Source organism: Narcine bancroftii, chromosome 14, assembly GCF_036971445.1.
Source record: "Narcine bancroftii isolate sNarBan1 chromosome 14, sNarBan1.hap1, whole genome shotgun sequence".
Lineage (NCBI taxonomy): Eukaryota > Metazoa > Chordata > Chondrichthyes > Torpediniformes > Narcinidae > Narcine > Narcine bancroftii.
The window spans coordinates 23,682,622-23,709,711 of NC_091482.1; the positions used below are offsets into that span (position 1 = coordinate 23,682,622).

Below are 27,090 nucleotides of genomic sequence, written 5' to 3' on the forward strand. Positions count from 1 at the left end.
GACAGACATGGGCTTTCAGTGACGTTCTAAGCATCTTCCCCAAAGGAACTCAATTTCCCTGATATTATCTTATCTTGTTAGATGCAAGACATGGTGACTAATAGTTGACTTGTAACAATACACTACCAGCCCTCTCCAGTTGAATTAATGATAGTAAATACACGAGTGCCATTGCGTCCATGGAAACAGCACACTTCCATGAGCAACTCTTCACTGAGGACCTCTTAATCATGACACATGCAGGAATGCCTCGTGTTCACCTCTGGGTCATTTATGAGGTCTTACTATGTTTAGAAACTTGTGATTCAACAGCTTCCACAAAACTCCAAGATAGAAACTAACCATCACACCCTGGAATAGACGTTGCATTTGTTTTTATAATTGTAAAATGGTGTCAGTGGAAAACCATTTGAAATTAATAGAAATTGGAAATAGCTTTACCCGGTATAATCTACCTATTAGTCCAAGACCATCTGGTATGTTTATATGAGATTACCTCATTTTTTGTCACTATAACATTTGTTTCTGCAGATAATTAAATGGCAAAATATTGGCACTTCAACTGAATAGACCACAGTACAAATTGAGCTTGAAAGTAACAATATCCCAAGGGCAGGCACTGCTTTATTTTGCCACACCATTAGAAGTTGAGTCATGTGTAGAAGTTTCATTGTTGAGGACTGAGACACAAAATGCTGGAGGAACTCAGCAGGCCAGGCAGCATCCATGAGATGCTATAAATAGTCAAAGTTTTGTGCCAGGAATAGCAAAAAAAAAGGCAAAAGCTCAAATAAAAGGGGTGATGTAAGGGTTAAAATGTATTTCATGCTAGCAAATTCTGTTATGTGGTTCTCAAGCAATTGCTTACATTTTCGTTTGAGTGTCTCCTAGCAATGAATTTGAGCCAAGGTCTAAGGACTTGTTAAAGATTACACATGTTAGTTTAATTTCCTTTTTTAAAAAATGGTAAGGAATTATAATGTCTGACAATTTTTATTGTCCATCTAACAAAGTTTTATCACCATCTAACAATGTTTAATGGCTTGCAATAATGTATAGCAACTGATAATAATGTTTAATAAACCATGGAAAACTCAACTCAACTTTTGTACAGATTTGTTTGAATATCCTCAAAGCAATTATAAAGGAAAATAGTCGCTATAGGTGGGGTGTAGGGGAGGGGGAGGAGCATGAGGTGATAGGTGAACGTAGGGGTGAAGAGGAGGAAGGGGAAAAGAGTAAGAAGCTAGGAGGAAGAGGCAGTAGGCTGAGAAAGATGCACTCTGATAGGAGGTCAGTAGGTCATGGAATGGAAAGCGAGAGGAAGGAAAGTGTGGGAAATGGACAGGTAGAAAAGGTAAGATAGGGAACAGGAGGAATGAGAGATTGGGGAAAGCAAGTGGTAACGAAAAAAGGGGAGTTATTAGAAATAGGAGAAGTCAATGCTGATATTTGAAGTGTAGATTGTGGAGGGTCATGTAAGCCCTCTGTCTGGAATCTAGTGAGAATGTGGATTACAGAGGGGCATGTAGCCTGGTGGGAATATAGATTGTGTAGGGGGTGTGTAACCTTTCCACTTCACCTATCAATTAAGGTCAAGTCTTGCCCACAGGTCATTAGCCCCTTCAATTGGTTTATCGATACTTGGGACGGACCCTGCAGCTGATGATATGATAAAGCCCACCCCACATGAGCCATTTTCCTCTTTTTTCTTCTGGGACAACCCGAGCTCTACTCCAGGTTGGGAACCGTGGACAATGCTGGTGGATCATAGAAACATAGAAGATAAGAACAGGAGTAGGTCATTCAACCCTTTGAGCCTGCTCCGCCATTCAACGAGATCATGGCTGATCTTAAAGTTCAGTACCCCGTCCCCGCCTTCTCTCCGTAACCTTTAATACCCTTATACTGAAGAAATAGATCTAATTCCCTCTTAAATATATTTAATGAACCTGCCTCTACTGCCCTCTGTGGCAATGAATTCCACCCTCTGGGTAAAGAAATTCCTCCTCATCTCGGTCCTAAATGGTTTGCCTATTATCCTCAAACCATGGCCCCAGGGTTCTGGATTTTCCCATCCTTGGAAACATCCCATCTGCATCCACTCTGTCCAGTCCTGCCAGAATTTTATATGTCTCTATGAGATCCCCTCTCAATCTTCTAAATTCCAGCGAGTACAATCCCAATTTGCGCAATCTTTCCTCCTAAGTCATTCCTGCCATTCCAGGTATCAGCCTGGTGAATCGCCTCTGCACTCCCTCCATTGCAAGAACATCCTTCCTTAGATAAGGTGACCAAAACTGCACACAATACTCCAGGTGGGGTTTCACCAAGGCCCTGTACAGCTGCAGTAAGGTATCCTTGTTCCTAGACTCAAACCCTCTTGATATGAAGGCCAGCATACCATTTGCCTTTTTAACCGCCTGCTGTACCTGCATGCTCCCCTTCAGAGACTGATGTACAAGTACCCCTAGGTCTCTCTGCACTTCCCCATCTCTTAATCTATTGCCATTCAAATAGTAATCTGCCCTCCGGTTTGTATTACCAAAGTGGATAACCTCACATTTATCCACATTGTAATGCATTTGCCATGTATCTGCCCAGTCCCTCAATTTATCCAAATCATACTGGAGCTTCCTGACCCCCTCTTCCATGCACACAACCCCTCCTAGCTTAGTGTTATCTGAAAATTTGGAGATATTACATCCAAACCCCTCATCCAGATCATTAATGTAAATTGTGAACAGCTGGGGTCCCAGTACAGATCCCTGTGGCACCCCACTGGTCACCGCCTGCCACTCAGAAAATGAGCCATTTATCCCAGCTCCCTGTCTTCTACCTGCCAGCCAGTTCTCAATCCACATCAATACTTTGCCCCCAATCCCATGAGCCTTGATTTTGGAAGCCAGTCGTTTATGCGGGACCTTATCGAAGGCCTTTTGGAAGTCCAGGTACACCACATCCACTGGCTCTCCCCCATCTATTTTACCTGTCACCATCTCAAAGAATTCCAATAGATTTGTCAAGCACGATTTACCTTTTGTAAATCCATGTTGACTCCGTCCGATCCCTTCTCTGCTAGTCATATGCTCTGCTATTACATCCTTAATAATGGATTCCATCATTTTGCCCACTACTGATGTAAGGCTCACCGGCCTATAATTCCCCGCTTTTTCTCTACCCCCCTTTTTAAATAGTGGGGTAACATTAGCTACCCTCCAATCCATGGGTACTGATCCTGAGTCTATCATTGGGAAGGTGTGCGCAGATAAAGGGTTGGGAGCTCTAGTATTGTGTGCCCAGTGTCTCTAGTTTAGTTTGATAAAAGCTGTGCCATGTATTCTTACACAGTTACACGGATATCAAGGGGTGGCGGGTATTGTATGTGATAACATGATTGTAAAGATTTACAACCGTGAGTGGTTGCAAGTGTATTGTTTAATCCGGTGAAGGGGTTTGTGTGTGTTTTTTTACCGTTCTATCAGCTGTGTTCAGGCTCATTACCCTTTGTTATATCTCTTTATTACTTGGGAGGTTTCTTAAATAAGAGATGCAAAATTCAAAAAACATTGCTGTTTCCTTTTATGTGGTGGATATTCTCCTTGTCTTTTTCTTCACTGATATTACTGTATTCCTCAGACCAGACTTGCACATCTTCACCCAGTGCTTTGCTTTACCACAGGCTCTACATTCTGAACCATATGCGGAGCATTTTCTTTCGGTCATCGAAGGGGTGTTGTCTGTCACACTTCCTGCAGGTCTTGGAGGTTTGCACTTTTCTGATTGTGTTCTTTATAGCATCAACCCTTCCGTCTCTTTGCTGTGGGTGGGTCTGCATAGATGGGGATTTCATTTGCTTCTTCATGGCATAAAAGGTTCTAGCTGTGTCTATAGCTTCAGCCAGCCTCAAGCTATCCTTCCCTATAAGAGACCTTTGCACTTCGGGATGGGCACTCCCTCATATTACCTGATCAACTAATCTATCCTCTATAATCCTTATATCTGCATTTGGCAGCAACAATTTTTAGTCTAGGGAGGAAGTTATCAACAGTTTCATCAGTCTCTTGCATTAAGCCTTGAATTTCATAGCGTTTAATTCTATGATTAGACCTGGGTTCAAGATGAGAAGCAAACTTTGCAAATATCTGCTTGGGACCATTTTTCTCAATGTCTGTAAGCTCCCAGCTATTAAATAAGTCAAGGCCTCGCTCCCCTGTCCAGAGAAGTATAGAACTGATCTTGTCCTCTGATGTTGCATTTTTAAAATAGATTTTGAATGCTCCATTGCACATCTGCTGAAACTTTTTAAATGATTCAACATCTTCAGCCTCCCAGCCATCACTGGATGAACTGCTGTTGTTCCAGCCATTTTATTTTCCAGTAATGTTTTTTATATTCTTCCCCTTCATATTTCAGTGAATTATCATCAATTGTATGGTTTTATTCTGATTCTTCTATACTGCAGCCACCATGTTATGTCTCTGTGTTACTTGGAAGACTTCTTAAATAACATAGACTCAAATAACAAAAGAAACTTTACTCACTGATGCCTTCCACCATCTCAGGAAACTGTTCACACACACATATATGTACATACATCCCACAGGGGTGCTCTACAGTTACCACAGTGAGAAGGGTGTATTCTTACACAGTTACAAAATAGTTCACATTATCCTGACTATATAACACACTTGGGACCCATCGAACTGGTTTCACACACACACAACAATGTTGTCTAGTTAGAGACTGCTACTTGGAGAGGAATCTTGCAAAAAAAAAGGCTCAATTGTATGGAAGCATTGTGCTTTCTTAATGGCCTGTGGGTGACATAGCAACAGCTCAGGTTTTATCCATGGGCTTATCATGACAAGGGGAATGATGGAAGTGCTGCAATAGGAAGAAAAGCAGCTTGAAAGTTGAAATGGAGTTAGAATCGGCATACCAGCTATAGCATTATTTCCTGATGTGCAGGTCTTGATTTCTGGTGGTTCTTGCACCCAGTCAAGCTGGGCACACTTGAACGCTCAGAAGTTGAGCCTAACAATTGCTGAGGTGGGCTCAAACAAACCACATCTGCGGGCCTCAGGTCTACCGCAGAGTTCAACAACCCCCCCCCTTTATCATCTGACCTCCTTATATGCAGATGGCACAAGACAACACAAGGACAAGGACTCATGCACCATCCTTGCAGCCCCCTCGCCAGAGAATAAACATCTCTAAAATTTACCCACTTGGCAGAGCATGCCTGCTTGGAGCAGACCAGACTTTACGGAACCCATCGAAAATATTCAAAATAGCGAGATCAGTTGAATGCATGTTAGAGGAGCTATTTCTTCCAGTAAATCATTTAAATTGGCAAGGGAACTAGAGAAAAAAATAAGAAGAGCAGCTACACTGCGATACTGTCAGAGTGGCTTGAGTAGTCTGCCTAAGAATTTCCAAAGTGGATATTGTGGAGAAAAAAACTGCAACATGAAACTTTAACTGGACATCTCTTAACAATCTACCATATGCATGGCTCACGGGATGGGCTCAATTTTGCAGTGTGTTTCTTTGCTGCTACGTCTGAATATTTGCAAATAGTTCTGCACCTCGATGACACTGACAGCTCACCATTCCACTCACAAATCATACCAATGATCTCATTAAGGATACAAGTGATCCACTGAATAATTTGTATACTGTGAGTCTCCCCTGGAGATCACGAGGTGGCAAGTGTCATCTTTTGTCATATTGGGTCCACTTCCATGACAATTATTGCTATTTGTTTTGCACGTCCACAGCACAATCTGGCAGCTTGCCACATTTCTGTGTTGTTGAGCAGCAGAGTGAACAAAATGCTGGAACAACTGAGTGACTTTTACCAACAGTAGCAGATGTCAAACAGTCAATACAGAAGAAAAATCAATGCAGTGCCTCAAATTGCCATAAACAAAGCAGGCAAATTTTCACCAATCTTGAAAAGATTCGTTTTTGTTCTGAACTATAACTCTAAATCCAAAATTATGAATGTTATTGAACAAACTAGGAGTAATAACATTATTGCAATGCACCAATCTTACTCTTTAAACTTGATAAATATACTGATTGCTCCAGTCCCCAACCACACCACCCTGCACATGTTCTTGGCTGTTACTGCTCGAACAATAAATAATACCTTTATAAGTGTGTTTGAAATATTAGATATAGTTTATGCATCAAATCCTGCCCATTATTTTAGCTTAAACTATGGCTTACTATTGAATGCATAGAATGATTAACTGGCTGAAATTAAAGTTAAATCTGAAGATTCTACAAATTGATTAATTTGCTTTGTGTTGCACCCGGTAAACGGTGTGACTTTACATATTTATGTACAATTCCATTGTTGTGTAATATTGCATGAGATTTTTTACGGGCACAGATTACGGGCACAATTACCACAAGGCATCAAATGATCTTACCTGCCAAAATATCGAATCTATTGTGCTGCCGTGAAAACCTTCTCGCACTTCAGATGACAGAAGCTTTGGACCAAGTATTGTCATAAATTCGTCAAAATCCACTTGCCCATCACCTGTAAAACACAAAAAGGCAAATAATCAATGCTGCTAATCCTCCTGTTTTGATAACGTTTATTTTGGAGTTATTAAGATATCATTTATTGAGGTTTACTCCAGATAGCTGCCTTTACATCAGAGTTACCGCAACTCAGTCATTGTCCATTTACTATTTTGTCTTTATAAAGGGTTCCTGCTCAAAACGTCAATCGACCGTTTCCACCCATGGATCCTGTCGGACTTGTTGAGTTCCTCTGGCAATTCTTTGCCTACTCAAGATTCCAGCTTCTGCAGCTTTTGTGTTTCTCAGTATTTGTCCACTCCACTTCATGATAGAGGGGAAATTTAAGAACAGGATGGAAGAGATGAAAAGGATAAGCTCATGTGAAACGACATTATATTATACAGTACAACTCCAATTTTTCAAAATGGCTGGGACCGGGCCTATTTCGGATAAATGATTTTTTTTCAGAGAACTGGCCAATTTTTAAAAACAGCCCAGTAGCAACAGCAAATCACTTGCAACAGTGTTTAAATAACAAGGGATGGCTTTTTAAGCATGAAATAATGTTTCATTCTCACCAACAAAAACAACCTGGACAAAATAAGATAATTCCCATCAAAAACTCAAAATTCTACTCAGACATTTTTTTCCAAAATGTTTTCAACCCGTGATATCAGTTCAGTTCCAATAAAAATTTTGGATAACTGAAGATTTCCGATTGTTTCAGAGGCGAACTGACATCGCAGGTTGAAAAAAAATTTGGAATTTTGGCAATGATGTCATTTCGGCTTCTAAATTTTTCAGATAAATGAGGATTTCTGATTTTTCTGAAAACCTCAATTAACAGAAAAAAATTTCAGAGCTGAACAGATGTAACTTCCAGGTCCAAAAAATGTTGGATAACTGAGAATTTTGGATAATCCAATTTCACATAATCAGAGCTGCAATGTAATTGTTGGGGCGCTGGCACGTTTGAGTTCTTTCTATGTTCATTTGCCGACAGTAGATGCTCATCTAATGAATTACGACTTTGAACAAACTTCAATCCAGATATAATATATCTTCAAGCACAATATGAGTGAGCTCAGTTTACGGGGTATTGTCAAATCAATACAGGTATACCCCATTTTACGAATACTCACTTTATGAAAATTTGTTTTGACAAAGAAACCTGTGTTCGCTTTTACAAAAGGATATGAATGGGTTTTTGCTTTTACAAAAATAGCCTTCAATAGTAGTGAATGGGTCTTCACTTTACATCATTTCATCTTACGAAATGTTTCATAGGAACGCTCTAGTTTTGAAAAGTGGGGTATACCTGTATAGAAAAAACAGATTTCCAGAGTCTGTGAATTATAAGGATGACTCAGATGGAAACTCCATTAGAATTTCCACCCCTCTGATTGTATCTTCTCTGCTCTCGACTGCATTGGAAACCTGTCCAAACTAGCATTATGGCACTGACATTATGGCATCTTCCATTTGGCAGTTTACCGGATCCCTAGTGCACTGCATCAGCATCTCCATGTACATGGGACAAACTCACAATGCCTTGTCGGAGAGGTTCAGCAATTGATCTCAGCCTCTTATCTCTTTTGTGTCCCCTAGAATCCTTCACGACTGCCTGTGCCGTCCTGAATCTGAGCTTTGTGAGCAGAGAGCCATAGGAGGCACAGAGTTACAGCAGTTAGTGGTGGATTCGATCCAGATCTCAGATGTTCTCAAATTCTGAGAGAAAGCAGCAGCTTGATGGTCTGAATGTGAAAATAAAAAAAAGTGACCACACCCTGAGTGCTCTAGAGCTGGAAACCTGTACAATTTCACAGTAGCCCTCTTGACACAGCACAGACTGAGTCCCCAGCTCCTCCCACCATGCCCACTCCATTCTCCTTCATGGAGTAAGAAATTGAAGTGCAAAGGCTAGTGATCTGTTCAGTTGGCAACCCTTTTGAGTAATGACCATGTAGTTCAGTCCCATATCGCACAGTGGGGAACTTTGAAGTTGAGCTGACCTCCAAATGTTTCAGACACATGATTTAGGTTCCAATTCAACACATACAGCCTCTTCCACTCTCACTTTTTACCACATGAATGACTGAAAACTTTGGGTCTAATCTTATAAGTCTTTTACTATACTACATTTACTCTAAATTCCAAAGGAGCTCTGCACAGACTGAAAACACAGTTGCTATATTCTACGCCTCTAATACTCATTGCTAGATATTATTGACATCCGCCCATGGTGCTGAATCCCTCTGCTCCTTTAACCCTCCATCCGTGAATTATTCTTTATTCACATTACACAGTCAACTCCACCCTTCCCTCCCCCCACCCCGGTATCCGGCACCAATGGGGATTGGTAAACACCGGATAAGTGAATTTGCGGGTTGCTTGAGATTGTGTGTTGCGTGATTGGCAAACTGACTGCTCGGGGTGGTGGGGCAATTTTAAATTTCAGTATTTTTACCTATTTATTTTCCACAATTTTTTTTGCAGGTTGCTTGTGTGATCCTTACATTTAAATGTCACTGTCTCACAAGATACATTTGCTGTTGTTTCCACCAGGTTTCCTGATTAAATATTTGTCCGAAACAATTGTTTTCCTCATCAGGTTCTAAAATTCCTCACTTCAAAACCAAATAACAGAGGAGGAGTCACGTGATGGAGTAGTGGCCGGACGGTGAACTCCAGCCCTCTCCAGAAAAGTCGGGAAAAACAAGAGAAAACACAAAGGCACAGAAATAAAAGTTACAGAAAAGTGAGTATAAAGGTGGAAAGAAGATGGCGACAAAAAAAGAAAAATCGAAAGCAACGGCAAGAAGAGAGGAAGAGAAGACAAAGGAGGAAAAAGGTGAAGGCCTTACCTGTCCGAAGAGGCCCGCTGCGGAGAGAGAAACCCGCTCCCTCAGGTCGGTAAATAATGGACTACAAAAATGGCTCGCTGAGCCGAGTAAAAATGCGCGATGCGAATGAAAAAAAACACACCGACGGGAGGGGGGACCAGCTGGGGAGTCGATCTCCACAGCCGGCAACGACAGCTGCAGAACACCTGCAGCAAGAAGAGACCACAGAAGACAATAGAAACAAGAAAGAAGAGGAGGAAAGGGCAACAAAGAAACAACAGATGGTCAACCCAGAGGAAGAAGAAGAGGAAGAGTACAGTGAAATAGAAGAAGAAAAGATAGGCAAGGCAAAGGATATACTTGCTCTTATTAAAGGATACATGGAGTCATTTAAAGAATGGCAAACACAGGAATTTAATGATTTAAGAAGAAGAATAAACAACACAGAAGAGAAAATAAATAAAATGGAGATGACCTTAACAGAAATGGGAAAAAAAATGGACAAGATGGAAGAGCGGGCAGTAGCAGCAGAAATGGAGGTAGAAGACTTAAAAAAGAAATTGGAGGAATCTAATAAAAAAACTAAAGAGACACAAGAACTACTAGCTCAAAAAATAGATATAATGGAAAACCATAACAGAAGAAATAACATAAAGATAGTGGGCCTTAAGGAAGATGAAGAAGGCAAGAATATGAGGGAGTTTATAAAAGATTGGATCCCTAAGACCCTAGGATGTCCAGAACTACAGCATGAAATGGAAATAGAAAGGGCACATAGAGTATTGGCCTCTAAACCACAACCACAACAAAAACCAAGATCTATTGTAGTAAAATTCCTAAGATATACTACAAGAGAAAAGGTACTGGAGAAGACAATGGAAAAAGTAAGAGAGGGCAACAAACCACTGGAGTATAAAGGGCAAAAAATCTTCATTTATCCAGATATAAGTTTTGAACTCCTAAAGAAGAGAAAAGAGTTCAATACAGCAAAGGCGATTTTATGGAAGAAAGGGTATAAATTTATACTAAAGCATCCAGCGGTATTGAAAATATTTATTCCAGGACAACAAAACAGACTATTCTCGGATCCAGAAGAAGCACGAAAATTTGCAGAACAATTACAAAAATAGACTGAGGGAGGAAGACGGGTAATGAGAGTTAAAATGATCACGATTGATATGTATGTGGGTAAAGACAAAAATAGACTGAGGGATGAAGACGGGTAATGAGAGTAAAAATGATCACGATTGATATGTATGCGGGTAAAGAGGTATAAGAGTGAATAGAGACAATGAGCATACATGAATGTATCTGTACTTAGAGGAAAATATAGATAGTATAGACAAGAATTAATAAGGGAAGGTAATGGAATAGAGAGAATAAGGAGGGAATTAAAAGAGTGACCTTTGTGACATATGAAAAGTGAAATCTTTTCTGGGGGAGGCGGGGTGGGGGGAAATAGCGGTCACTGCAAAATCAGTTGACGCTTGCGAGTGGATTCGCAAATCCAAATGGAGAGGGGAGATGTGGTTGTCCGACAAGGGATAAAGGACAACTCAGGAGGTGAAGGGGAGATTGGGGATAAATAAGATAGAAATAGGAGAATAAGGAAAATGTTAGATGTTGTAGGAATGTTGTCTTATAAAGAGTTGAAAATAAGAAAACAGAAATGGAAAAGGAGGAAAAGTAATGATGGAAAAACGGAAAGAGAAGATAAACAAAATATAAAAGGGCTACGCTGAACTATATGTCTTTAAATATTAATGGAATACATAACCAAATTAAAAGGAAGAAACTACCAAATTTAAATGAATAAATGTATTCCATTAAAAAAAATAACATATTGGTTAAGAAATAATATTGAAATATTCGAACAAGTATAGGAGCCTTACATTAAATACAATAGCGAAAACCTACCGGGGACAAACATTACCTAAGTTGATGGAAGGAGAAGGAAAGAAAAGAATGGACTCTGTAGAATTTCTGGTGTAATTTTGTTGAATGACAACATTGTCTGACTGGCTTAATGCAACCTAGATTGTATACCTAAAATGGATGAGGGGGGGGTGGGGGGGTGGTTTGGGAGGAAAGGGGGGGGAGAGAAAAAGTCACTGTATATGTGTGAAAAAGAAATAGTGTATATCATGGCTAATGTGATTTATGGTGTGAAAAATAAAAAAATTTTAAAAAAAACCCAAATAACAGAGAAATCCATTAAATATACATCTCAGGGACTTGCAAACATCGCATTATTTTTATCAATGCTCACATACAACAATGGGTTGTTTCCAGAATGAAAGCTATGAAAAATGATGAATATTTCTAACACTCAAGAACATAAGAAATCGAAGCAAGAGTCGGCCATCAGGCCCATCAAATCAGTTCCACCATTCAATGAGATCATAAGTAAAATACCAAAGTCTGTAGACACTGTGGTTGAAGTAAAAACACAGTGTTGGAGAAATTCAGCAGGTCAAACAGTGCACTTTATATAGCAAAGATAAAGATACATAACCAATGTTTCAGACTAGAACCCTTCATCAAGGTATGGAAAAATCTCGGCAGGCACCTGAATGAAAAGGTTGGGGGGATGGGTAAAGGGAGGAGACTGGTCAAAGGCGGGAGATGGTTAGGGGAAGGAGAGCACAGCACAAGCAGGGGGAGGAGGAATAGCTCAGTGAATAGAAAGGGAAGGGGGTGGAGAGCTGTGAAAGAAGACAAGGGGAAGATGTGGGAGGGAGAATGAAAAGCAGGTTAGCAGAAACCAGAGAAGTCGATGTTAATGCCATCTGGCTAGAGAGTGTCCAGACTAACAATTGAGTGTTGTTCCTGCAACTTATGGGTGGTCTTGATGGGATAGAACATGAGGTCATGAATTGGCATGTGAGTATGTGACACAGAATTGAAATGGTTGGCCACTGGGAGATCCCTGTCATTGTGTGGACAGAGCAAAGGTGCCCAGTGAAGCAATCTCCCAGTCCTTCCGATGTAGAGAAGGCCACAAAGGGAGCACCGGATGCAGTAGATCACTATTGTGGATACACGTGAAGTGTTGCTTCACTTGTAAGGCCTTTTGGGGCCCCAAACTATGGTGAGGGTGGAGCTGTAGGCGTAGGTGTTGCACTTCCAGAAACCACAGTGGGGATTCATGAAGGGAGCAGTGCCTATGGAAGGCAGAGAGAGGAGGAGAGGGGAAGATATGTTTGGTAGTGGGATTCTGTTGTAGGTGCCACCTCATGTTCAATAAGATCATGGTTGATCTGATGATAGGCTCATCTCCACCTACTTGCCTTTTCCCTATATCCTTTAATTCCTCCACTTTGTAAAAACCTTGTCACTGAGGTAGCCTCCACTGCTTCAATGGGAAGCAAATTCCACAGATTCACCACCATCTGGGAAATTAAGTTTCTCCTCATCTCCATCCGAAATTTACTACTCTGAAGCTTGAGGCTATGTCCCCTAGTTCTGGTCTCCTCTACCATTGGAAACAACCTACCTACCTCTATCTTATAATGTTATACATTTCTATCCCTTATCATTATTTCTAAATTCAAAAGAATAGATCCCCAAAAGACAATCTCTCCTAATGGTACAACCCTCTAATCTCTGGAATCAACCTGGTGAACCTCCTTTGCACTGCTTCCAAAGCCAGTACATCCTTCTTCAAGTAAGGAGACCAGAATTGCACGCAGTACTCCAGATGTAGCTTCACCAGTATCTTGTACAGTTGCAGCATAACCCACCTGTTCTTAAATTCAGTCCCTCGAGCAATGAAGGCCAACATTCCATTTGACTTCTTGCCTCCTGCTGCACCTGTAAACCAACCTTTTGCCATTCATGCACAAACATTCCCAAGTCCTTCTGCAAATCAGCATGCTGCAATAACTTGCTATGTTATCTGATCTTCCATTTTTTCTTCCATTTAACCTCACATTTACCAAAGTTGTTCTCCATCTGCAAACCCTTGCCCATTCACTTAATCTCTCTATATCTCTCTGCAGACTCTCCATATCCTCTGCACAATTTCCTTTTCCACTCAATTTAGTTCCATCAACAAACTTAGATACACTACATCAATGGTTCTCAATCATTTTTTTTCCACTCACAACCCACTTTGAGTAATCTCTATGCCATAGGTGCTCTGTGATTAGTAAGGGATTACTTAAGGTGGTATGTGAGTGGGAAGAGAAGGTTGAGAATCACTGCACTCGACCCAATTGTTAATGAAATATTTTACTTGAGAAAAATGGTCTTTGGCCCATTTCCTTTGGAGTTATGAAACCGTGCACATAATGAGTCAATTAGGTACGATTAAAACAGTGGTTTTTCAAACTTTTTCTTTCCACTCACACACCACCTTAAGCGATCCCTTTCTAATCACAGAGCACCTGTGGCATAGGGAATACTTAAAGTGATATGTGAGTGGAAAGAAAAATCTTGAGAACCACTGGATTATACTTTGCCTCCACTTCAAGATCATTAATGTATATCGTGAACAGTTGTGGGCCCAGCACTGACCCTGGTGGCACCCTACTCACCATTGATTGCCAACGAGAACAACCCTGTACCCTAACTCTCTGCTTTCTACTGGTTAACAAATCCTCTATCCATGCTATTACATCACCCCCAACTCTATGCATTTCAATCTTATGTATGTCTTCTATGTGGCATTTAAATAACATCAAAATCTATGTAAAAAAGGATAAAAGGAAGAAACAGGCTGCTGGAGAAACTCAGCCAGATAGGCAACATCTGTCATCCAAATGAAGGGGCTCAACCCAAAATATTGACTGTCTACGTCCGCCTGACCTGCTGAGTTCCTCCACCAATTATTTTGCTCCAGTTTCCAACATCTGCAGTCAAAAAGGATTAATTGTTTAAAAAGTTCAAGCAAAATATTTTTTGAATATATTTAAAAATCTTTCTTAACTACTATTTTAAAAGATGGCAACTAATTAATCTTACTTCCTTGCAGCTTTCTCCCTTCACTAAAATCAATAGGCAACCTGCTTCTACCCTGTAAATGCAACTTCCTCTCCATGAGTTCAACATCAAAGTGCGTTGAGAAATAAAAACATAAAAAGCTGCTGTATGTTTTTAATGCTACGGTATGGGGATTTGCATATAGTTAGCAAGGCCAGAAATGATTGCATGTCTTTTATTTCTCTGAACAAGAAACGATGATGCACCCTAGTTGCATTCCTGCAGATCTCCTGATGGAGGTGCAATGATGCAGTTTGTGTATCCACTGTAACTGCCCTGCAGCCATCGCATACCACGTGGCTTGTCTGGGATGGAGTCGTACTACTCCACCCCTCTCCTCCGGGCAAATGGGAAGTTTTATATCACATGCCTGATGCGCACTTTGCAAATGGAGAAAAGGCTTTGTAAAGTCAAAATATGTCAGGCTACAGAATCCCAATCTCTGATGTACTCTTAGTGGCACTGCATTTATATGGATAATCTCATTAAGTTTCTGGTCAACTGTGACAAACATAATGTCAATGGTAATAGCGTGAGTATCACAGAAATTCAGGTTATACTCCTTCCTTGGAGATGGTCATTTAATGATAATTATAAGGCCAAATAAAGACAAAGTATACAAAAATCGTGTGGGGGGCACAGGAGAAATCTCATTCGTCAAGTTCCCCCTCTCCTAATTTCCCTGCACTTATACTCCCTCTCTCTTTGTTTGTCTCCCATGCACATCAACTCCCATGCAACTCTTGCCCTGATGTTACCAACTCCCAGACTATTCAACGAATTTCATGACTTGCTCATGACAATAAATTCTGTTTCTGCTTTTGATAACCTACCCACGAGCACTTCTATGGGATACGGAGCACCTAGAGGAAATTCACATGATCACTGAGAGAACATGCAAACTGCACAGGAATAACACCTGGGATTAGGATGAGGCACGGGTCCCTGGATCTGTGAGGCAGTAATGTTAACTGCTGTGCCAGAGAGCTGATATTTGTGTTGGGTGGCCCTACAAGTTCTATTCTCAGGTGCACTTCACTACAGCAATTTGGCGCCACTAAATTGCTTGCAAACTCGCTTCATAGGACAGTTAAGCCAAACACATTGTTGGGAATCTAGAGTGACACATATGGTAGTCCAGCTAAGGGAACCAAGTTTGCTTCTCCGAAGACAATTCATGAATCATAACCCTAAAAATACAATAAATACGTGATCACCATTTATTGAAACTTTTTTCATTCCATTTCAAGACAGGGTGATTAATCCAGCTTAAATTCCCCATTCACCTTGATAGGATTTAAACTTGTATTTCTGATTTGCGGTTATATGACATGGTTCTGTTCATAATTTAACTACAAAGCCACAGCTTATATTCAATGTCAGTTGACGGCATTCTCTTATAAATCCAAGCCAATTAGTTCTACAGTAAAAGTGACACAGTGAAATCTTGAACTATCATTTTATCCACAGGCCTTGATACATGTTCACCTTTCTGAGAGCTTCCCAGTCTGGTTTTGTCCCAGATGTTATAGAATTCCAAAGTGTGAATACTGCAATGCTCATGCTGGCATAATTAAATTTTATTTACATATTGAATAGGATCTTTGTCGAAGTCACAGCTAAACAGTGCGAACTTCATCCTGATAAAATTTTGAGTTGGATTTGAAAACAGCTGAATTAATTATGTTTCCCTGTTTCACTCTTCAGTGAAGATGGCAAGATATTGTATTTGGCTGAAAGTTCAACAGTTATAGACATGATTTACAACGCACACACAAACATGCCTTATCTTTGAATGCTTCACTATATTTCTGAATGTTCAATAGTGTTGAAAATGAACTGTCAAGACTAGGAACAGCTTTCAGGTGAAATTTAATTAATGTTCAAATTTAACTCAATCCATAAAAATCATACAATTGCTTTTAGTATTTTTAAAATAATTTCCAAAATAAAAATTGCAGCTGTTTGGAATAACATTCAGGCTAGTTAATATCTAGTTTATGTGCCACTGAGGCTCCAATGCAAAACTGAGGTCTGTAAAATGCACTGTTGTCACAGCATATGCAAGTTTAATATACATGGTTGCCATTGTTTGTCACTGAAGATCATGACATCTCATCTTTAGTATTGTGTACGTAGAAGGCTGATTTGGCCAATCTGGTCTTGAAAGTTCCCTTCACACAGTGATAGAGAGGTGGTAGGATGCCATCATTAGTGCTTCTTGGTTATTGAGATTCCCTTTTCCCCTTTTCTTGCTTCATTCTAGCTTCCTCTTATGAACAACAACCACCTTTTAATCCAGGTACACCAAATAGGATGATCCACTGCTTGTTGATCCCAGCGTGCAGTTCGGCTGCCAGATTTTCACAAGAAGTAGCAAGGCAAGATAAGACACCAGACGCACAGATCCTGTCCTAGAACCATTTGAATGTTTACCCAGGTTTTACTTTCCAAGAGAGTCAAAAATACTCATTGATCAGACAAGTGCTTCAGAAGTTGGAGGAAGTGGTTACCCATGAGGCTTCCATTTTAATTAAATATTCAGAAGAAATGCTGACAGCCAATCATTTAGTCGAAGATACTCAGATGCTTGCTTGATAGACTATTAATGTAACTATATTTGTTACAGAAACAAGAGAAATAAAATTTGGGGGATTATCGCAAAATATATTCAAGTATATCAAATATTTTATAATTATTAATATTTTTCTAAAATTGCAGCATTGCCCAATTTTACTGATTAACAAATTTTTTTCTCAAAAGCTTTGCTTCCTTGAAAGAAATTGGGAATTATGATCAACAATTTCAAGCTAAATGCAAAAATAATTTCAGATTTGCTGTATCACGTAGGAAGTTGGAGAAACATGAAATTAACTTTTATTGAATTTAGCATATTTAATCACATAATAATCCTCTACCGGCATCACCTACGGCTCCTCCTAGAACGCTTCCACCAGCGTTGTCTCCGCTCCATCCTCAACATTCATTGGAGTGACTTCATCCCTAACATCGAAGTACTCGAGATGGCAGAGGCCGACAGCATCGAATCCACGCTGCTGAAGATCCAACTGCGCTGGGTAGGTCACGTCTCCAGAATGGAGGACCGTCGCCTTCCCAAGATCGTGTTATATGGCGAGCTCTCCACTGGCCACCGTGACAGAGGTGCACCAAAGAAGAGGTACAAGGACTGCCTAAAGAAATCTCTTGGTGCCTGCCACATTGACCACCGCCAGTGGGCTGATCTCGCCTCAAACCGTGCATCTTGGCGCCTCACAGTTCGGCGGGCAGCAACCTCCTTTGAAGAAGACCGCAGAGCCCACCTCACTGTCAAAAGACAAAGGAGGAAAAACCCAAAACCCAACCCCAACCCACCAATTTTCCCCTGCATCCGCTGCAACCGTGTCTGCCTGTCCCGCATCGGACTTGTCAGCCACAAACGAGCCTGCAGCTGACGTGGACATTTACCCCCTCCATAAATCTTCGTCTGCGAAGCCAAGCCAAAGAGAATGCTGAGACATTTGTGTGAGGTCAACTGAACTAAAAATGTTTTGCCTCTGACTTTCTGATGCCTCTTGAGTCAGTATCCATCAATAGTTGGCCAGCATTGATGGATGCAATGTGCCCTGATACCACTTTTCCATGATCCTAATGCCCTGGTGAACCCCTTCACCATGTTCATCACTGACTGCACCAAGATCAGCAGGGAGGAAGTCCAAGTGCGAATGTAGAAAGTGAATTTTCAATGACTTTTGGCCCTTGATGGTTTTCCATGCTTGTAGCATCATTGAAAATATGACAGGAAATCACAAAAAGAGGTTATATATAAACAATCGGTACAGATAAGAAAATTTTAAGATGATTTACATGATCAGCAGCCCAAAATCCATAAAAATGTTCAGGAAGAAAAATCTTCATTGTCCAGTGTAATCTTTACAGATTCAATTCCAACAAATCTAAATTCTGCATGATGATTTTGTTTGCCATTTGCACACAAAGGGTCAATATACATATTTATTAAGATTCAGCTACTTTAAACCATCTGAAATAGAGAGGGAAATCATTTTCACTTGTCATGTTCACTTGTCAATGCTCACAAAACATGGCTCCAATCTTTACAGTGAATCTCAAATTGCAACAACAAAGTTCAGCAAAATGTTCCCAAGTTATTCTACAGGAGCATTGTCCATTGAAATTTCACATTGAAATCACATTAAGATATTGGCATGTAGACACTAACCAAACATTTGGTCAAAGAAGTAAGGTTTTAAGAAACAAGGTTATAAGGAAGAAGTCAAAATGATCTAATTTAATAGCAAATTAAATTTCAAGGATTCCATTGCACATCTGGAAAATATAGTTTCAGTGAAACAAAAAATGATTCAGGATAATCAATCCCCTTCTGTGATTAAAAAAAAACCACATAATCCTTTCAAATTGAAAAGAAAGGGCGACATTCTCTGAAGTTTAAAACAAGGAAAACAAAAGATTACTGAGAAGCTAGTTCACCTGATTGAGCTGGAGATGAGGTTGAATGGAATTGGAAGGTGCATTTGTGACGGGGATGGTGGGGGGTCGGTCATTTAAGTGTTATTTTCAAATTGAAGGAAAAGACCAGCGATTTAAATTATTCTCATCAACCAGGTTGGCTGCAACTGTAGCCATGAGGTGTATAAGTATGAGATAGGGAGAGCACATTGGCGATAAGATGAGAAACTACATAAAGAACACAGGTACTACTGGAAATCGATGGCTAGTGCATGATTGTGGCCTTGATTGGATCAATAAATTATGTGTCATGTTGAGGTGCTTTGTTCTGGCAGTAAAGGAGGGGGGAACAATAAGGAATAACATGATGTGGGTAGACTGATTCCTCTTTTCTCTGCATTGCTTGTGTGTATTGCTGAATGCTGGCCCTTCTTGTTCTCCAATAATGCCATTAATAGTGGTGAACAGCCACCTTCTTCAGAGAACCATAGCATTCTTGCACTGAAGGTACTCCAACATTGCTGCCCTGGCACTGCAAATCACCCAGAACACACAAGAGAAAAACCATGTTCTAAGTGCAGATGTGATATGATTTGGAGTCCACCTCGCAGAACAAGTAATAGGACGTCATAAAAAAGGAAAGAGCTGCTGGAGAAACTCAGCAGGTCATTAATAGGTAAAAATGGCCAGACATCCTCTGGACCCTTTATCCTGTCTCTGTCAAGTGTCCTGAACCAAAGTGTTGACAAGACGATGTCTGAACTGGTGATTTCCTCCAGCAATTTATTACTTGCTCGAGATTCCTGCACTTACAGTCTTTGTACTTCTCGGATGAGGGAATGTTGCCTCCGTCCCGTTGACAAGTCCATAGTTCGGGGTGGCCAAAATGCAACTCAGGAGCCACATGCAGCTTTTTGACATGTAATGTGTGGCCTGCATGTTGGCTGGAGGAGGTACCAGCACATCTGAAGCCTCCCCAGGGTACTCCAAATCCCTGCAGATAAACCAGGGGGTCCTGGAATGGTCATAGCCTAGGCTATGTGACAAGGAGAGGAATGAAGGAGTGGGCGCTGTCGGAATGACCCCTGTGCCACAAACATGGGGTGTGCAGTAGGAGGGTCGGGAAAAGCTGAGGGTAGGCACAGAGGTCAGGAAGCTGGGCTTGGATCAGGAAAGCTCTGTTGAGGAATGCCCTGTCCCAAAGGTGGGATGTCTGTCCAGGCACTCTGGCTGGGGGAAGCAAGTTGATGGAGAGGCTGGAGGGGTCCATAATGAGGACCCCATCTAGGTCCCAAGCCAGGGCAGAGCTGGAGCTGGCAGCAGCAGTGAAGATCCTGTCAGTGACCACGGGCAAGTCCTGGCCCCACCAGATAGAGAGACATCACCAGGCAGTGCAGGGATTAGACCACTCTATACCCAATCCTCCACTCCCAGCAGTCATTCACTCCAACCTGCTGGTGAGTGGGAAGAGAAGAGCAGAGGATAGGACTGGGAGGAGCAAAGCTGTGGCCCTCTGACTCTCTGTTCTAAGCGGACGGCCTTCAATCCTGAAGTTGTGCCTTCTTGTCCTTGACTCTCCCACCATGGGAAACAACCATTCAGAATGTTTCAATGAGATCTCCCTCAGTCTCTTGGCATGGTTCAAGAAATTAAGTGACTGCAGTGTCTAAAATTCTCCTGCTCCAGCCGTAATTAGGAACCTTGTGTAGGCCATTTACCAATCAATGTCTCAGTCTGGGATGATAGTGAGCAATAGTGTGTACTGGCATCACTAGGGGGTTGCAGGGGGTGTAGACCACACCGGATGACACCATCAGATGGGGTGACACCAAAATGAGAGCCTATAAAATTTCTGTGTTTCAGAAAAAAAATGTTTTAATAAAAATATCCCTGCAGTTAGTTATAACAACAAAAACATTTTTCATAAACCCAGCTTACATGTATCAATATACCTACAAGGCTAAAACTCAATACTAATTTACTTTTTGAACCTTCTAATATCTCCAGTCAGAGCTGTCATTTATTACCCAATTACAGTGATGCTTCGAATCACATAGTTTCGTCTGCACTCGCTACAAATACACCTTGTTGCGTTCTTTGCTGCCGTCTATATGATATTGTAATTTAAAGATGTAATTTAAATTTTGCTAGTTGTTTATTTCACTACTATTGCCATTACATTCAGTGAGATACAGGAATTATGATCTACGAAAAACATTACTAAGGATTCTGTATGGAGTGGAATGGGAGGAAGTCCATGGTTGACATCATGAGTTAAATATAGAAACATAGAAAATAGGGGTAGGATAGGGTATTTGGCCCTTCAAGCCTACACCGCCATTCATTTTGATCATGGCTGATCATCTACTCAGTACCCAGTACCTGCCTTATCCCAATACCCCCTGATCCCCTTAGCCACAAGGGCCAAATCTAACTCCCTCTTAAATATAGATAAGAAAGCGGCTTCAACTACTTTCTGTGTCAAAGAATTCCACAGATTCACCACTCTCTGAGAGAATTTATTTTAGCATCTCAGTCCTAAAAGACTTCCTCCTTATCCTTAAACTGTGACCACTGTTTCTGGTTTTCCCCAACATCAAGAACAACCTCCCAGCCTGTCCAATTCTTTAAGAATATTACACTTTTCTATAAGATCTCCCCTCAATCTTTTAAATTCCAGTGAGTATAAGCCTGGAAGATCCAGCCTTTCTTCATATGTAAGTCCTGCCATCCCTGGTAATCATCTAGTGAAGCTTTTTTGCACTCCTCTATGGCCAGGATATCTTTCCTCAGATAAGGAGACCAAAACTGCACACAATACTCTGGTGTCTCACCAGGGCCCTGTACGGCTGCAGTAAAACCTCTCTGCTCCTTTACTCGAATCCTCTTGCTATGAATGCCAACACACCATTTGATTTCCTTGCTGCCTACTGTACCTGCACGTCCACTTTCAATGACTGGTGCATAGCGACACCCAGGTCTCATTGCATCTCTCCTTTTCCTAATCGGACACCATTTAGGTAATAATCTTCTCTCCTGTTCTTGCCTCCAAAATGGATAACCTCACATTTATCCAGATTATATTGCATCTGCCATGCATTGGCCCACTCACCTAACTTGACCAAGTCACCCTACATCCTCTTAGCATCCTCTACACAGCTAACCCTGCCACCCAGCTTCAAGCCATCTGCAAACTTGGAGATGCTGCTTTCTGTTCCCTCATCTAAGTCATTCATATATATTGTAAATAACTGGGGTCCTAGCACTGAGCCTTGCAGTACCCCACTAGTCACTGCCTGCCATTCTGAAAAGAACCCATTTATTCCTACTCTTTGCTTCCTGTCTGTTAACCTCTCTATCCACCTCAATACCATCCCTCCTATACTGTGTGCTTTAAGTTTGTACACTAATCTCCTGTGCAAGACTTTATCAAGTGTTCTGTAAGTCCAGATATACCACATCCACTGGTTCTCCCTTATCCACTCTACTAGTTACATCCTCAAAAAATTCTATAAGATTCATCAGACATGATTTTCCCTTCATAAAACCATGCTGACTCAGTCTGATGATATCACTACTTTCCTAATGTGCTACATTACATCTTTAATAAGTGACGCTAGCATTTTCCCTACTACCGATGTCAGGCTCGCTGGTCTATAATTTCCCGTTTTATCTCTCCCTCCCTTCTTAAAAAGTGGGGTCACGTTTGCCACCCTCCAATCCTCAGGAACTAATCCAGAATCTAAAGAGTTGCCATACTGGGTGACACCAGCCTTAGTAACGCCCTTGTAGTGATGGCATTCAGTGTAACGGGCAAATGGTGAAGTGTCCAGAATTCCCATGGCACGTCCAAGTAGTGTTGTTGCATTTGGATAATGCATCTCTGTTGGCGCTGTTCATGGAACGTCTCCCACTTAGTCTGCTTCCATTCTCCCTCCATCTAATCACCAAGTAAATAATGATTCCTTTAGATAGCACAGGGATCGTCTCTGCTGATCAGAAATGTTTTATGGGTGTGTAGCTCACACAAAAGGAATTGCATTTTCAAGATTTATTTTGACAGGGGAGGTGCTAGCTGCATGTTTCTTTGCGGTCAGAAGTCCTGCTCCAATTTCTTTTTACTTCTGTTCAAGGTGAAATTTATTTGAATGAGCCCACTAAACTCTCATAAAAAAAAAGAAAGGTTCATCATTCATTTTTTACTACTTAACAAGAATGATTTTTAATTGATCTAGACCAGACATTCTCAACAGGGGTCACAGCACATTTAGGTAAAAGCTTTATTTTCTATTCACCTCATGTAACATGAATATTTTTAATGTTTTGTTTTTACGTAGTAGGTAGGAGAGAAGCATGTAAGAAACTTGACTGCTTCTCAGGGAAGGGGCCACAGGGTCGGCATCATGCGGGGCATTTGCGGCCTGTGCCCTCCCAAATGAGTTATTGTGCCCCCCCCCACCCACCCACCCACAATACTAGCATCACGGGGTGACATAACAAAGTGGGTGTCACCAAAATGAATCACTTGGATTTGTCAGGAAGCACGTACGTCTTCTATGCTGGAGGGAGGGGGAAGTGTGAAGCCAGAGGCCCCTCTGCTGACTGAGTTCTCAAACGACAGTTTGTGCCCCCCCCCACCCCCATCATTAGATTTGTCTGACATCAAATCTGGAAGGGGCCACATAAACTTTGAGCAGAGTCCTGGTGGGGTGGGGTGGTCATAGCCAGGAAAAAAAGGTTGAGAATGGCTAATTTAAACAAATCAAATATAATTTCTGAATGAATTAAAACATTTTTTTTTTCCAATTTTGTAATGATCTCCAGAGTACACAAGCTGTCAAGAGACTATCAGGGCAGCAATGGTCAGGACTTAGTTTTCATAATAAGGAGCATGGTTATCAGTTGTAACTTGTCCTACTTTACAAAATCCCTATGACAGCGAGGCCAGATGCTGAGTCACCACAAAGGTTAAGTGCAATTGTGGGATAAATGGGATCCAATGCAATCTGGCCAAATATATCCATGGATGTGACAGACGATGACATCTTACAGGATACGAAAGATATCAGCAATATTACATTGAGATGATCCCTGTTCTAATTTCATCCTCACTGATGACTGAGATAGGGTCATACATCCATTCTGACTGATACTGAGGGAATTAAAGAAACATGCTAACAGCTCTGTTGAATTTGACCCAGATCACAAGATGGAAATGGCCCACAGTCTGCTGTGACACAGGCACTGCACACCAGTGTGGCTCATTAGTGTCTCGAAAAGTAATCAGACAACCAGATGGCTGAGCAGCACTGGAGATGTTCAATAAAGCACAATATCCAATCAGAAAGTACCTTTCACAATTCTTTCAGTGCTTAACATGTAGGAGAACACAAGGCGACCTGTCAAGGATTGACATTAATGGGAAAGGGAGCCACAGGCTCCCGACAGTCCACTGACTGTGGGGTGATATGGTAGCCGCAACTTTTGGGAATTCAAATGAAATTGATCTATGACACTACAGAAAGGTAGGGAGGTGAATGGCTGCTTGACATCTTCACAACAAAAGAAGCTTGTTGGTGGGTCATCTTATAGTTGGTTATTGTGGACTTCAGGAGAACACAAACCAGTGCTCATCGAGGGGTCAGCACTGGAGAGGGTTAAGAACCTCAAATTCCTGGGTGTCAACATCTCCAAGAATCTGTCCTGGAGCCTCCACGCTGATGCAATCACGAAGAAGGCTCACCAGCGGCTATACTTTGTGAGAAACCTGAAGAGATTCAGTATGTTCACTGAAGACTCTCTTAAACTTCTACAGGTATACCATGGAGAGCATTCTGGCTGGTTGCATCACTGCCTGGTACAGAGGTGCTCAGGACAAGAAAAAATTACAGAGGGTTGAAAAGTTAGCCACCAGACTTCACTCCATCAAGGATCTCCTCAAGTGATGGTGTCTTAACAAAGCAACCTCTCTCCTCAAGGACACTCTTCACTACCATCGGGGTAAAGGTACAGGAACCTGAAGACCTGATCACTCAACGGCTCAAAGACAGTGTCTTCCCCTCTGCTATCATATTCCTGAATGAATAATGAACCAAAGAAACTTCTTTACTTTGTCTTTTTCTTACATTCTTTTTATTTATTTTGTAATGTAATGTTTATAATATTAGCACTGTGAAGATGGTGCCGCAAAACAATGATTTTTGTGGCATGTTCATGACAATAAATTTGGATTCTATTTACCTCTCACAGAATGCATACAGTGAGTGCTTTTTCTTTGAAGACTCGTTCCTTTGCTTCAGTTTGTGAGGTAATCTAAGAAATTAGACATGTGATTGGTTATGTTAGATCTGTAGAACACTGACCTACTGACAAGGTTTGCCAGTGTGCGGCAAAATCCATAGCACCTTGAAAGTGAAAAGGGTTTATAAAAAGCCTAGCATAGGTTTTGAGTATAAGAGTGGGTCCAGCATGTTGCAGTTGTACACACACAGTTTTGTGTACAGTTCTGGGTGCCACATTAGAGAAAGCATGTGGTAGCACTGCAGAACGTGAAGAAAAGATTCACCAAAATGTTGCATGAAATGGTGTGCTGCAATCTTAATGGATGTCTACAATATCTCACTCCATTTCAACAGGCCTCAATCGTACCTGTGCCCATTAGCACTCAAATCCACAGTGATGAAATGTCTTGAAAGGCAAATCAGTTCCTGTCTGAGCGGCGATGTGGATCAATTCCAATTTTCCCACCGCAGCAACAGGTCGGCAGCAGATGCCACCTCATTGAGTCTACACAAAGCCCTGGAACACGTGGACAGCAAAAAGGAGCAATAAGTCAGCTCACTGGAGGGAGATAAAAAATTTGGCTGAATGACATACTAATAACAACCTCACACTCAATATTCCTCAGGGGAATCAGAGGAAGATAGGGTGAGAAAATTTAAATTCCTGGGAGTCACTATGTCAGAGGGCCTTTCCTGGACCCAACACACAAATGTCAATGTGAAGACAGCACATAAGCGCTTCTACTTCCTGAAAACCCTTGGCAAACTTCTACAGACATGTAGTGTGCTGACCACCTGCATCACGAACTAATATGGGGGCACCTATACCTCTGAGCCAAAAACCCTGGCAAAAGGTAGTGGACACAGCTCAGTACATCACAGGCAAAACTCTCTCCACCATTGAGAAAATCTGCAATCGGAAGGCAGCAATAATCATCAAGGATCCACACCATGCTCAGTTCTCACTGCCACAAGACTCTTATCACCAGGTTCAGGAAGAGCTGATACCCCTCCACCATCAGACTCCTCAATAACAAACTCAAGCAGAGACTCTTAAATTACAAATTATTATTTATTCCTGAATTGTTTTTCTGAATTGTATAGTTAGTTTGTTTACATTTTTCTTTATATTATTTTCTTTTGTATACGTATCTTTTCTTGAGGTCAAATTTTTTGTACTACTGATAAGTAGAAATTCTGCCTGGCCCGCAGAAAAGAAGAATCTCAGGGTTGTATGTGATCTCATGTATGTATTCTGACAATAAAACTGAATTTTGAAACTTTGATAGGCTGGCTTTATTTTCACTGCAACGTAAGAGATAATGTTACGAAGGTTTTCAAAATTATGAGGGGCATAGATGTGATAGAGTCTAAAACTAAAATGAATACATTTAAGAGGGGATAAATTTATGGAGATCTGAGTGGTAAGTTTTTTCACACAGAATGTGGTAAATATTTTGAATAAGCTGCTAGAATAGGTACTTGGCACAGGGTACCATTACAATATTTAAAATGAATTTGAACCAGGATATAGTTGTGAATAGTGAAAAAAAATAAACTAGCCAATGCTTTATGATTTATTTTTCACTATTCACAACTATATCCTGGTGCCTATAATACTCTGCACCTATGTAAATGTGCAGACTGTATTAAATTAAAAAAAAGACTGCTTTAGGGAGAATTAACCATGTGGAATTATAATGCTGTGGCAGTAAATGGTTATGTTTAGTTACTAAATATTACTACATCCAAGATAAATAGGAATGGGAAGAGAGGAAGGGTATTGGAAGTATTGATTGAAGAGAATATTGCATTTGTGCATAGAGTGGAAGTCCTGAAGTGGTCAGGGACATGATCCAGAGAAGCTCAGGAGTCAGAGGGCAGGATAACAGCCACAGTTTCTCCACTGGTCCAAAAATGAATCCTCTCATGACTAATCTCTGCTTAGTTCACAT

The 27,090-nt window shown here is 41.0% G+C and overlaps 1 protein-coding gene across 1 annotated transcript in view; it reads right to left on the reverse strand.

The window, feature by feature from the left end:
- Window positions 1-27,090, reverse strand: part of LOC138749949 (calcium-binding protein 8) — a 363,956-nt gene that overhangs the window by 282,841 nt on the left and 54,025 nt on the right. Inside the window, exon 3 of the mRNA XM_069912045.1 lies at window positions 6,444-6,556. Coding sequence (XP_069768146.1) covers window positions 6,444-6,556 — 113 coding nt within the window. The remainder of the gene's footprint in view (window positions 1-6,443; window positions 6,557-27,090) is intronic.